At 39.8% G+C, this 13,321-nt stretch overlaps 2 protein-coding genes across 11 annotated transcripts in view; one reads left to right on the forward strand and one right to left on the reverse strand.

Annotated features, from left to right (window-relative positions):
- Window positions 1–8,334, forward strand: part of camta1a (calmodulin binding transcription activator 1a) — a 284,590-nt gene extending 276,256 nt beyond the window's left edge. For 7 of the 10 annotated variants that reach the window (XM_056383864.1, XM_056383860.1, XM_056383862.1 and 4 more), the window contains 4 exons: window positions 86–285; window positions 386–460; window positions 840–870; window positions 3,137–8,334. In XM_056383864.1, the coding sequence (XP_056239839.1) occupies window positions 86–285; window positions 386–460; window positions 840–870; window positions 3,137–3,169 (339 nt within the window). In that variant the 3' untranslated portion in view covers window positions 3,170–8,334. The remainder of the gene's footprint in view (window positions 1–85; window positions 286–385; window positions 461–839; window positions 871–3,136) is intronic. The other 3 variants (XM_056383861.1, XM_056383863.1, XM_056383868.1) reach the window with 2 other exon arrangements.
- Window positions 8,335–8,472: 138 nt separating this feature from the next.
- LOC130174227 (urotensin-2-like) lies at window positions 8,473–9,977 on the reverse strand. Its single transcript, XM_056383870.1, has 4 exons — window positions 9,647–9,977; window positions 9,232–9,357; window positions 9,020–9,063; window positions 8,473–8,920 (listed from the first exon to the last, which is right to left on the reverse strand). The coding sequence occupies exons 1-4, from the start codon at window positions 9,750–9,752 to the stop codon at window positions 8,807–8,809; spliced, it is 390 nt and encodes a 129-aa protein (XP_056239845.1). The 5' UTR covers window positions 9,753–9,977; the 3' UTR covers window positions 8,473–8,806.
- Between the last annotated feature and the right edge of the window lie 3,344 nt (window positions 9,978–13,321).

Below are 13,321 nucleotides of genomic sequence, written 5' to 3' on the forward strand. Positions count from 1 at the left end.
CTACTACTACAGCGCGATCTTGTAGCCCCATTGGAGTATTCACACACGACACAGCGTGACATATTGTTTTGTTCTTTGTCAACAGTATGCACTTTATAAGAAGATGACGCAGGCCGCCATCCTTATCCAGAGTAAATTTCGCAGCTACCATGAGCAGAAGAAGTTCCAGCAGAGCAGGAGGGCCGCTGTGCTCATTCAGCAATACTACCGCAGCTACAAGGAGTTTGGCAGGCTGAAGCCCCACCATCGCGGGGCAGCTGCAGCCCTGGTGCAGCACAAACTGAGGTAGATACTCAGCTACGTGTTAAGGACAAATATTTGAATATACTACTACTACTACAAATAAGATAAACACAGTATGACACTGTTATCTGCTGTTTTACAGAGGTAGTCTGCTCACAAAGAGGCAGGATCAGGCTGCCAGGAAGATCATGAGGTTCCTACGTCGCTGTCGCCACAGGTAGACCCCGACACTGACTAACACACATACTAACATACACATATTTACACACACACACACACAGACTTTTACATAAGTGAAACAACAAGTCAATGGTTGGTCGATGGCTTAGAAGAATAATATCCCATTGAGCTAATCGGTAAAGACATAGTAGAAACTACCACTGATTTCATGATTTTGTCCATCTCTCTTTACTCGGTGTAATGTGTTTGATTTACCTTTGTTGGAAAAATTGGGTGGTTAGAAATGTCTCCAACACCTAAGCTCCACCTCCCTTCCCCTCACTGTATTTGGCCCCCCCACCTGTCCTCGCCCCCTCCTTCACAGTGCCTACTGTGTGCTAATAGCTGTCTGGTATTGTTTTGCTGTTTATGCCAAGCCCCTTGATGGACCATAGACTGTTCAAGCGGGTGAGTGCAGCCTCAGCAACTCAGTTCGTGCCTCTCTCTCACTCTCTCACTCTCTCTCTCTCCTTCTTTCCCTGTTTATTCTCTATGCCTCTCTCTCCCCCTCTTATCTCCCAGTCTGTCTCTCGCTCTCACTCTTTAATAATACAATTATCTCCTCCTGAGGTCTCGGCCTTCGCATTCTCTCCTTCCTTCCCTCACTCTGATTTTCTCTTTTGCTCTCTCTCGCTTTCTCTCTCTCTCTCTCTCTCTCTCTCTCTCTCTCTCTCTCTCTCTCCCACCTTTCCACCCACCCTGCCTCCTTCTCCATCACTGTTGCTTGATGCCTGCTTGCATGAAGGCTGCCAACTGGAGCCACAGGTGGACTGAGAAGCTCAGATTTAGAGCAGAACCTATCTCAAACTAACAAAATGCTTATGAATGACAATATCACTGCAACACTTAACAGGCACTTCTCTGACTCTCTTTATCTCTGTCTTTCTCTCCTTGGAAATTACTTTTTGTTTATTTATTGTTTTGTTTTTTTGTTTGTTTTTTTTGTTAATTTTGGTTTTGTGTGGTTATGCAGATAGCCAGTGTGAGAGAACGGGAAGCTTTTTCTCGATCATGTTTTATTCTGCTGCATGTCAAGTGGTGACAACTATGGGCCTTGCTCTTCTACCTTCAGGCATGCTATGGGCCTGCTGTTTCTCAAGTAGTTGTCTGTCTGTCTGATTGGCTGTGTGTCCTGTTTCTAGCCACTCAACAGACTGAGAGGGGAACTTATTCCGTCCGATTTCCACTTTCTAAAACTGTGTCAAACTGTTGAATGGAATCCGCCCATTGGTTCATCAAAACAAAACAAATTAAAAAATACAGTACAAAAAGAAACAGCTGAATGGGAAAAAGCTATGAACACCATATATAGCATGTATACAAGTTTGAGCATTTGGTTAAATCTTGAACCTCCTTGCTGTTGACATTCATGTTACATGTTTTTACTATGTTCCGTATCTGTTGTATACTGTCCTAAATGAGGGAACCGTGTTTTTAGAGCAGGTGACATTGTTGATGTCGTTGCTCTTATGGCGGCCTCGTCTGTTACACTGTGATAATAGGTTAGGAAGCTGTGATAGCATATAGGTCACAATGAAAAAACAAACAATAGGTTCCTTCACCCACTGGGACTCTAGCACACAGCTTTAATGGATTCCAACCTCCAGGGAGTACACCAGCTCAGCATAAGAGGACGCAGCACACACATACACACACACACGCACGCACACACGCACACACGCACACACACACACACACACACACACACACACACACACACACAGACACGCACATGATGTGTGTGCGCACACACTGCATCTAAGCATGCATCTACCCCTGGTCGGCCTCTCTTCACTACATAAATGTTGCAGTATTTACCTTCTGCCAGGGTAGGTCTAAATCTATAACATGTTGGTGGTTGATGTGTTAAAATCCATTTTTAGGATAAAGATTGTTGTGTACTTAAAAGGCTGACCGCTTTTTGCTCACACACTTGAGACGCATGTCTCCTCTATGAACCCACACCAGCTTCTGGTGGTGTTCTTTTGTGAACTGCCAGAAGAAGACATGAAATACAGAGAATCAGTCGCTTTATATTTCCACAAATTGAGAATTACTTCTCAGTCTTGACCTCTTTGACTTCTAAGTTCTTTCAGTTTTTTAATGTGGAACGGACCTCTACTTTGATCATAAACATTTAGTCCAATGATTGTCTATCACTAACTAGATTTAAAAATGTACCAGGACAGTTCTACATTGTTTTCTAATCTTCATTTGTCGTAACCAGAGGTCGTCACATTAGTGTCACATGGCTGCGTTTTCAGGGCCAATTTTCACTTTGAAATGAGTAATATCAATTTAGAATAACTGTAAGTATAATAACTATAATCTAATTACCATATTGTTTTGGAACATTTAAAATTAAATGCATTTCATGACAAGGATTTCTTGTACTTATTTTGTGAAATGTAATAAATTTATACAGTAATGATTCTGTAATTGTGCCATAATTATGCCATTTTGTTCATTCCAAAGTGCAAGTGCAGCTCAATCCTGACCAACGTTTCCTTTCACAGACCAGCCGTAGTTCCTGATGATCTGGGCTGACTTGATATTGTTGTGATAGTTCTGGCTGAACAGTGTGATGCTGTTCAGCCTGTGTGTGTCTTGATAAGCTTGACGCTCAAGTCATGGTTGCTGTATTCATGGACGCCTGTCTCTGTCTGTGTTCCAGGGTGAAAGAATTGAAAAGGGCCAGGGAACATGAGACCCCTCAGAAGAGCCCCCTCGCGATGTGACATCACTCTCTTGACTCCTCTTTTCTTTTTTGTTTGTACCCGAGACATTTTACAAGAGAAATGGAAAAAAAACATCAATGCAAGCACTGCAATTATTACTACTTCTGCAGTGTTACTGGTTCAACTACTATTACATGTACAACAGCATTTTTTCACATATCTATTCTTTCCACTGACTTGATTTTGTTCGGGGAGTGGCAATTCTACGGGATTATAAACTCTAAGGGTCGGGGTGGGGGGGTGCAGAACATTTGCTTCATGGCATTTTTTGCACTTTTTCATGGATTGCTTTGTCTTTTTTGGATATGAAAAGGTTTTTGGACGATCAAGGAAGCGAACGCAGGACATGTCCGAGGAGGTCTGTCACATGTGAGGACCTGAAGAGACGTACATTAAGGCTGCTGCAGAAGATCTCAGAGGATAGGGAGACCATGCAGAAACACTCTGGGCTCTAATTGTATTTCATAATTTTTTAAGTGACCAATCAATTCATTTGAAGAAGGATTTTTCTTTTTTAACCAAATATATTGCTAACCCACACACCCACTTCTATCCACTGCTGTAGATTATATAATATTCAATTTAGCTTAAAAGCTCCTCTGTCCCACTGTGCTCTACCCCACCAATCTGCCCACACGGGTGGAGCTACAAATGAATGTAGTCGGGGGGTTTAAATATGCGGATGCAGATGGGGGATGAAATATTTCTGTTTTGCCATTTCTTAAAAAAAAAAAAAAACCTATGCTTTACCGTATATATTGCCACTTTATTACTTGAATTTGTTCCATACTGTCCAATGTATTTGTTCCATCAAGTCTAATGTATTGATGATCTGTATCTTCAGACTCTATGTTGTTGAACCCTGCCAAGAAAAAATGCATGACTTCTTGGCAAGAAAAGTCTTTGCTTGTGTGCTTATGGTCTAGTCTTTCAGCCTATCCTATGATTTTCTTTTTGTTTCCACTCTAGTGGTGCACATACCCATCCTCTCCTCCATAAGTTCTACCATCTCAGTAATGAAGCTATCCCTGTATTGTCCTGTTTCTTTTGCTTTTGTTTCAGTTTGCCTTGATTGCTCCTCTGAATCCTAAAACAAGGGAAAATGAACTTGCCTATTTTGTGTTGTAATGGTTCTGGTCATGCAGGTTATTACTGTTTTTTTTAAATGAACTTCAGAGCCTGTGAAGGCTTTTGAGGGGAAGATCACATACATTGCCTTGACGTCTTAGAGATTCTTTGAGGGGTCCCTAAGCTTGTCCCAAAATAGGGGTTTGACAAATCCATATTTTTGACAATTGAGCGATTTCTGTATATAAAGAAGGCTGAAAGTACGTAGGAAAAAACATTTACCCAAAGGGGATTGTATTTTAGAAATATATTATTTTATTCATTAAAAATGGGTCAAAAACAGGTACGAGACAAAAACAGAATATTTGTATAGTTTTGTTTGAATGCCTAAGAAGAATGGTTGTATTGTTTGTATATAGTGTAAATACCTGGGATAAAAATGAGCTATGTGCATGAAAAGTATGAACAGAGTCAAAAGGGAAAAAAAACAACAAAAGCAGTAGTGGCTATGCTCTGTAAAATTAAAACTATTTCACTATTAGAGTATTTTATTTTATTTTGATCGTTCTTGAGAAGAACATTTTGCTAAAGCATGATATTATTGCAATATGAAAAAGTAAAAAAAAAATACTGTATTTAGAGTTAGGAGAAGTCTGCAAAATTATCTTAAAACAAGTACAGTTATGTTTTTTCTCTTTTGTTTTTTTTTTGGGCTACCAAGAATCTTTTGCCAATGGTGCCAAGGTTTGTGAATGCTATATAGCTTAAGAAGAGAATTAAGTTAATTTTTGCAGAACAGATAATCATACAGTGAAATACACACTAGCACTAAAGACCATAAGATCACAACTGGCAGAGGATCATCAGATCAATAAGGTACACAGTTTGCAGAGGGAGTCATATTTAAGCAGAAAGCATATAAGTCTCTCATGTCTCCACCATTCCCACAGGTAACTGCAGCATTTTACCATCACTGAATACACCATAGCAAAGTTTGACTTTTATTTTTGTTGTCATTGCAAATGGAATGTGACGTGTTACTGAGGTATCTTGTCTGATCTTAAAGATTGTAAATGGCAGCCTTGCCCATGGTGTCCCGATAAAGTAATCCATTTTATGTGCTCTGTCATGGAAACAGATTGAATTCACCTCTTTCGATGTTGCACCACAAGCACTGATTTATCAATCCCTGTTTTACACTGGTGATCAGATTTTCCTAATACAATATGTGTGAATGAAAAAATCCTCCTTGATCAAGGCTGCCAGGGTCAAAATATACCTTGTATTCCAAAAGAACAAAGATGTGTCATTGAAAAAAAAAAAACACGTGTAGCATATTGTGCACAACTGGATTTCTTGGTCAAGCAGCTGAAAACACATTTGCAAAATGAACAGTCAAAGGTGCTAAAACGATTCTATCCAGAAGGACAGCACTGAAAGTTGTCATTCACCTGGATGCAGGGTCAGTGAGCCAAAACGACTGTAATGCACTGGTGCCATTTATAATTGCGAGGCAGAGGATGTGTCTTGTATATAGCAGTAATGACTGGGCTGTAGGAACAATCCGAGAGAGAACCCACTCGAGCTGCTGGTCTAGAGTTGCCTGCCAGTTGCTGTCCAATTCTTATATTATATTCCTACCAGAACTAGAAGAGAGTGTTTTCTGTATCCAAGTAATGACATGTGATTATTCAGCCAAGTGCCACTGAAAAACTTGATTTTTGTTTATTGAAGTGTTGTCATGTTTGTTAAATAATTATTAGGCTTAATAGGTATTTTCTCAATTTTTTTTTCCTTGACTGACTGGTTGTTTTGTTGTTTTTTTTTCCACTCATCTGATATGTAAACATTATTTCCTGAGTGTTTATGTAGAAAGTGCCTATTCATATCCTGATAACGCCAAGTTAATGTCAGAATGCATATAATGTACCTGAGGCTGAGAAAGTTTGAGAGAACATGGTCACCCACATTCAGTGCTGTATCTTCTACATGAACACACACGATCACCATCACCTTACACTCACCAAAGCTACAATATGATATTCCCTGTTCACACCAGTATCAGTACAGCACTCCAGCTTGTCAACATGCTACTTTTTTTTTGTTGTTTTTTTTTTCTTTGTTTTTTGTTTTCTGTTTTGTACTGGGACAGCTTGTTAAAATCTCACATTTAGAAATGCCACTACTGGGGTTTGTTGCCTTGCATTCATCCTCAAGTCTGTGGTTAGAATGCATAGCCAATGCAATGTTGTGGCAAAAAGGAGAAGGATTTATTATGCTTGCATGGGTAAAATAGTTAACAGGGTGACACAACTGCACCTAAAGCATGCTTATTTTCCTAGAATCGATAGTCAGATAGACTTGTTAAAAGAATTACTGTTCTGTAAAACGATGAACGTTGGTTTGACGTGTCACAGAACTCAGAAAGACAGAGGGCATGTGACCAGACGGCAGACCTACAAATTGAGCCGATGATCAATACTCAGTAGCTGCTGACGTTTTCATGGCAAAGCATGAGGACAGGATTCTTTTTTAGAGCAAGCTCTAACTTTTTAGACCTTTTCTTTAGTTTTTGATTCATTTAGATTTGATCAGTGTGCTCCCAACTTCAAATAGGAACAAATGGATAAGGTTGGAGACCATTGTGACAGTATATATATAGCAAGTATTAGCTAAGTGACACACGATACACACAAACACACGCACAAGACACCGCACAGCACACATGCAGATATATCAAGGTGTCGGTTTCACTTGTACACTGAGCGGTGAAGGCAGCGTTGCTCTTCTCCGGGCCGAGGGACTGGTTCACCTCCCTTCTGTAATTTTTACTCAGGGTGCCAAAATGGGGAGGAGGAAACAGAGCAGGACACGTGATTCACAGCAGAAGACGCTGAAATTGAAAAATCTTTCAGCAGTGCTTTCTGGTAAAGAATCTAGGCCAGACAGGTTCACCACTACGATACTGAAGTCCTTGAAATGAGTGAATATGAAATATAATCCATTTCCTCTCAGTATCGTTGAACATCACCGACACCAGTGGAGCCCTGGAATAAAGTCCTGTTATATATAGCTCATTAAGATAAATGATTTGACGTTCTTTCATAGAAGCCTGTCAAATCATAGTATAATTCTGGCCAGTTCTTTAGGCCTTTAATTTATCTAAGTGACAAAGTGTAGAGGGTATTTAAGATTAAGAGTGTAATTATATGAAAAGTTCACCTGCAAATCTTGTTTTACTGCCATTTATGAATGGGATGACAGGTTAGCTGATAGAGCTCTCTGCATTAGTATACAGTATTATCAAGATGTTCTGTGAACTGACCTGGGAATCTGCCTTTCCTCCTCTTCTTTTTCCCAAGCACCCAAACCGGAGAAAGGTAGGCACATCAGGACAACAGAACAGAAACAGTTTTACAACATATTCCACTTGTGGACACAGAGCAATAAAGAACTATTTTGTGGAGACCTATAGACCTAGTGAAGTTTAAAATGATTGGACACATGTAGTCGACTTACTCTTATGCAAATGCCAGTATTGCAAGACAAGCATTCAGTAGTTTATGGACAGCAATTATATGGCACCCTTTACTGAACTGCACGTTTTCATCAATTCCAAACCAAGAAGAAAAAAAAAGGCCCTGCTTTGATAGAAAGTTACGGGTCCTCGACACTTTGCATGTGAACTAGTGTTAGATCTATTTTCCTCTCCTCTATAGCTGTCTTTCTCTCTGTCTTTCCCTGTTATGTGACCCAATTTTTCTCCGCTCCCGACCCCTGCCCTTCAAAGTTTCATCTCCTCTTGGTTCTCCTAATGTGTTTTGCTTTCCTCCTTTTTCTCCCCTTCTCTTGTTTGTAAGTTTTATTTTTGTAATTGTGCATGTACAAGCGTCACTGACTCGATGGATATGTAAAAAAAAAAAGAAAAAAAAAAGAGATTTCAGCTGCTGAAGCCATGCAAAACGTTTTGAATTGCCCTTAAAATATGGAAGATGTTTTCTGAATGCTTTATATTCTTTCTGCTGTAAAATAATAAAAAAAGGAAAAAATGAAGAAAACTCGAGAACCATGTTTGCAACGTCTTTTTGTTTCCTCTTTTACTTTGAAGAAAGGGTTGGTGGTTCCTCCAGCTGCCAGTATGTTTCTCACCATCAAGAAAAGACAATTAGCAGATACAGTTTTTATAATATAGGTTTTATTTCTGTTCAGCATACAGTGCTGTATAACCTTTGACTTTCACATTTAAAAGACATTTGGTCATACATCAGTCAACTGAGGACTTTTAAGAAATGTGTGTACACCAATAAACATAAAAGCAATCTTAATAAATCATCTTAAAGTCTCCAAGCAACATGTCTCAATCATACCTGCTTATGTATATTTGAGTACATGCACTAGACATGCTTATGCCCACATAAAGTATATGCAAGCATGGTGTAGATTTTGTCTGCATGTACATATGTGAGTGCAAGATAAGGGTTTTTTGTTTTAGTGCAAGCCCTGTCTCTTGTGTGTAGCATTAATGCCTGTTGTCAGTTTTATACACAGTACTTCCAGAAACACTCAGAATTCCCTGCTCTCTTCCTGAACTGCTTCCGGACTCCGAACACACGGCTGAATGGATTTAGGAGACTTTGTTTCTCCAGTAGGGCCTGAAAGAGAAGATAAAGTAGGAGCGATAAACATTTTAGTTGCATTATGCAGCTTACTTTTCTTGGTTGTATTAGGGATAGCATTCGTAGAAAACCCACCTCTCTTCTCATCCCCCGAGGAAGCAGGCCTGTTGTTCTGACACCTGAGAGAAAATACAACATGAGCCTATTCGCCACATTTCTGTGCATGTGCAGTGGTAGAATAAAGGTTATAGAAGTAAAGAGTGGATGATCAATACCTCCAACTCCAACTGGATAAAAGTTTAATATATGAAGAGTTCATGCAAACGTGAAGTGTGCATGTTTCTTACCATCTCTGTTGATCTCCCCAGATATCAGAGTGGAATATCTGAGACCAGCACCGTCCTGAGGAGGGAAGGCTTGCTCAGAGAGAGACAGATCATCCAGAGTGTTGACTCCTCTGTCCTCCACTGACACTGAGGACAACCCAACAAACCATACACAGTTGGTAACAAACCATTGACAGGTATAGAGTCACACAGGGTACATTTTCTAATCTGCAGACATGATTAAGTTATTTATGCTGACCAGTAAACACAGAGAGTACAGATCCACTTTTGTCATGACACTGAGACTCTAAAGTAATGACTTCAATGCTTATCTATCATTAAGCCTCACAAATTAAGTTTTATTACTAAAAATGTTGATCAAGGTACATAGATTTAGTACATAACAGGTACAATGGAGTTGTTTCTTTCCACTTACCAGGTCCTGGATAGGGCATCTCAGCAGATTCTGTGATGGGGTGGGCCAGTAGTGGGCCAGAGGCCACGAGCAGGAAGGCCCACGACAGGAGATGGTTACACTTCATCACTGCAGGACGCTGCTGTTGGAAGTGGCTCTGATTCTTACGGAGGTCCTCAGGTGGAGAGACTTGTACATGCTCTGTCGGTCCAAACTGGGTTATATACTTCCAGCTGTAGCCTATCCCCCCCTCCTGTATGCCACATAGCAGTCAGACACACGCACACACACACACACACACACACATACGCGCAGTTTCGCTGGTGACAACAGCCATCAGCAGTGTCCACAGCCTCATCCCATCTAACTGTCTTAAATCAACAGGAAGTCACAGGTGAGTTATAGGCTCAATAAAAAGACAAGTGCCGTGGCCCATGCTTCAAGGGCGCAGTCATGTTTTACCATCTTCGGCTTGATTGACTGTTTTTACTGACTTTGTAAATGGGATCAACGCAGGTGTTTCAGATGTCACTCTCAACAACAGCCCATAGGGGAGCAGGTGGAGAGACTGTGCAGCCAAATGACTGATGTTTTAATGCCACCAGTTCATTAAACTCTTGGGCCATTTGAATGCTCTTGGCTCAAAGCCCACAGAAAAACTCCACAATTGGACCTGCATATAAAGCAGTAAGAATTCCTAATTACTCGCACAGAGTGGAAATACCAAAAAATTTTCAATGCCTCGTAGTCTATAAGCCATCTGACATTTGAAGCAGCAGAGAATTCTCAATGGGTCACTGGATTAGGTTGATTCATGCACATTATTTAGACGCCCTGTTCTGGTAAGATGCTACGTTTGTGCGTTCACTTCTTTGTAGTCATGCAATAAAACTCCACTTTATGAGTGTGTCCAGCATCAGTGGACGGAGTCACAAGGTCTCTCCTATTGGTTGGGAGATTGGGGGAACAGGTGGAGACAGCTATTTACAAAGTCACATTGTGCGCCTCTGTATGTAATTTGTATATTTATTAGAAGCCTGACGTCAATGTTCGGTCTCTTGTATGATAATGAGGGTCGACGAAGCGACAGTGACATTTAATTTTATGGTGAGAAGGCCAGACACTCCATTAAGTGATGCTGTATATCATGAAAAGCTATTAAGATTTATATTCTGTATTAGTCAAGGCCCCACTGCCAATCCCAGGTTATTCCAGTCTCTAAAATAAATGTTGTCTCTTCCGTACTTGATGTTTATCCTGCTGTATATGGGCTCTGCTTTACAATTCATGAAGAATCTGGAGTTTCTTCAAGGCAACAAACGTGGACACATACTGCAATTTCTTGAGATTCACGCAGCATAATGTGAGTAAGTGTGTGGTTGTTCGAGAACAGCTGCAGTGGTTCAAAAAATACCTGAAATGCAGCACCTATCATGGTGTAACATATAGAGTGATGGTTGTCGACATCACAATCATTAACATGAACAGAATTTAGCAGTTGAACTCAATTCTAAAAACCAAATCAGTGTCCTGAAGTAATAAATAAACTAATGCATCTTTACCTGAAGTTTAAGAAGCAACATCTTAGTGGAAAAATATGACATTATAAATAAAGCCTATTTGAAATGTTAAATGTAGAAAAGTTGTAACATACACTTAAATAGCAAAAGCTGTTGTCAAAAATGGAGTGTAGGGTGCTGCTGCATGAACATGTAAGCATTTTATTGTCGTATGTATGTGAGGAAAGTGTTGCTTGGTGGGATTAGATCTCACCATGTGGATGGTTTAAAACATAGAAATGCATTGTAATCTGTGAGTTAATATTTGCTTTGCTAAAAAACACAAAATGTCTATATAAGAAAATGCAGTTGTTTGACAAATGGACTAAAGTGAAAAAAAAAAAAATTTTAAATGTACTTGAGCAAGTGCAGGAATAATGTCTTACAAAATAAGTACTTAAAGGATAGGTCATATGCCTGTGCATACACTGAAACAGTTTTTGGTTGCTGTCTTGTCAGTACTGGCTGAGAAGAGATTCCTACCTATATGCAAATGAAATGTAATTGACGGGGGACAAAATCCACATCTGTGTTAAATATACACTGGAGTTCAGTTGAAGCTAGAATAAGGCTTCAGCTGTTTGAATTAGACAAATCAAGTTACAACCGTTTAGTAGAAAATTCCCTCTTCGTGTTTCTATCAGAAGTCTGCAGGGAAAAACTAAAAGGGAACTTTGCACTAAAAAAGACTGTAAGTTTGGAAGATACTCAATTCATTTGACTAACTTCCGCTGAGCTTTAAAGGTCACTTTCAAACACAAAGGCACAATTCTGTCTCCCATCACTTGCATCAGAATTACATACAGCTACATGCGTATTGTTTTAATCTAGACTTATACAGAATGTGTACAATAGCAATGCGCTTCGCCACTGGAGTAACCCCATGCACACCAGACATTATGCAGATGGTACAGTATCTTATTGACCTTGATTCCACCTTAACACGGCCTGGCTGGAGTTTATCAGTGAAAATACCTGACTTATAAATAGTTTAAACCTCATGACAGTCATTCACCCCGAAGCCACACGTCACACCGAAACACTCACTATCATTTTCAGCTATGTGACCTGGCAGGTTTGTGACTCACTGACAACACTCTGACATAAATACATCCAGCAGAGGGCAACATTGCAGTGCAGTCTGACATCTTTTACACCCTGTCTGCAAATTAGCTTACAATGTAAATTCTTCAGTGTGGCTCACAGGGGAGAAAAAAAAAAATCCCCGGAAACAGACAACTTTGTTCCCCCCTCATCTTATCAGTCTTCAAAGGATCTAAGATTGACAGAGTGCAAATTGCATCTGCCACAAAACCTGCAGCCTTCAAAACCAAAAGGCAGCCTATTCTCATCATCACTGACATTTCGAAGACGAGTATTAAAAGCAGCATATTATCCTGCTCAGAAATGAGACTTTTGATATTATTTTGACATATGAGCAAGAAAGTTTCCCGCCCATCTGAATTAATGAGTAAATTCCAGCTCCATCTTTGTGATTTAGCCTCACACTGCAGCGAATATTGGTAATGATAATGTTATTTTTCACACGTCATCCTGTTTAGATCTTTGTCTTAAACTATCCGTCAACATTTTTTTTTTTTTATCCCATTATCAGATTGTGCTTAAAGACTTTAAAAGAGTTGCCAGTATGGCCACTTTACAGCGCCATGCAGTTTTCACTATTTTCCATCTTTATTTAGTTACTTCTTAAGATTAATAAAATACAGACTTTAACACTATTAGTCTGGAAACTTCAGTTATCATCTTTGAGTGACTGGAAGTTTTGGCTGGTTAGGTGCTGCCTTCACTGACCGTTGGACAAATTGCAACTCAGTAAGTGCACACGTAAGTGGGTGCGTAGGCCTGTATAATATCATAGTCGTGTTATAATGTGAGATAGCTGTTGCCAGCTGAAGGTGAAAGGCTAAGCTTACTGTTGTGTTGTTATCTGCTAATATGCATCTCTTTGAGCAGCTTAACCCATACTCTAATACTTTTGCGCTGAGTCGGTTGATCTTTTACCCTGATTACCATCCTCACCAGTCTCTCAACGCTGATCCTGTACTCTGTGTGTAACAAATTTCAAAACGGTTTAAGAGAAGGGATTTTTGCCTCTTCATATGCACAATAAAACAGC

The sequence above is a fragment of the Seriola aureovittata genome, chromosome 9, assembly GCF_021018895.1.
Source record: "Seriola aureovittata isolate HTS-2021-v1 ecotype China chromosome 9, ASM2101889v1, whole genome shotgun sequence".
NCBI lineage: Eukaryota > Metazoa > Chordata > Actinopteri > Carangiformes > Carangidae > Seriola > Seriola aureovittata.

What these genes read in the sequence shown, in the direction of transcription:
- LOC130174227 (XM_056383870.1), bottom strand. Translation starts at nt 9,752, where the DNA reads ATGAAGTGTAACCATCTCCTGTCGTGGGCCTTCCTGCTCGTGGCCTCT. An exon ending in GATGCCCTATCCAGGACCTG is followed by an intron (nt 9,358 to 9,646) that starts GTAAGTGGAAAG and finishes GGTTGTCCTCAG; the next exon opens with TGTCAGTGGAGGACAGAGGA. An exon ending in CTCGGGGGATGAGAAGAGAG is followed by an intron (nt 8,921 to 9,019) that starts GTGGGTTTTCTA and finishes CTTCTCTTTCAG; the next exon opens with GCCCTACTGGAGAAACAAAG.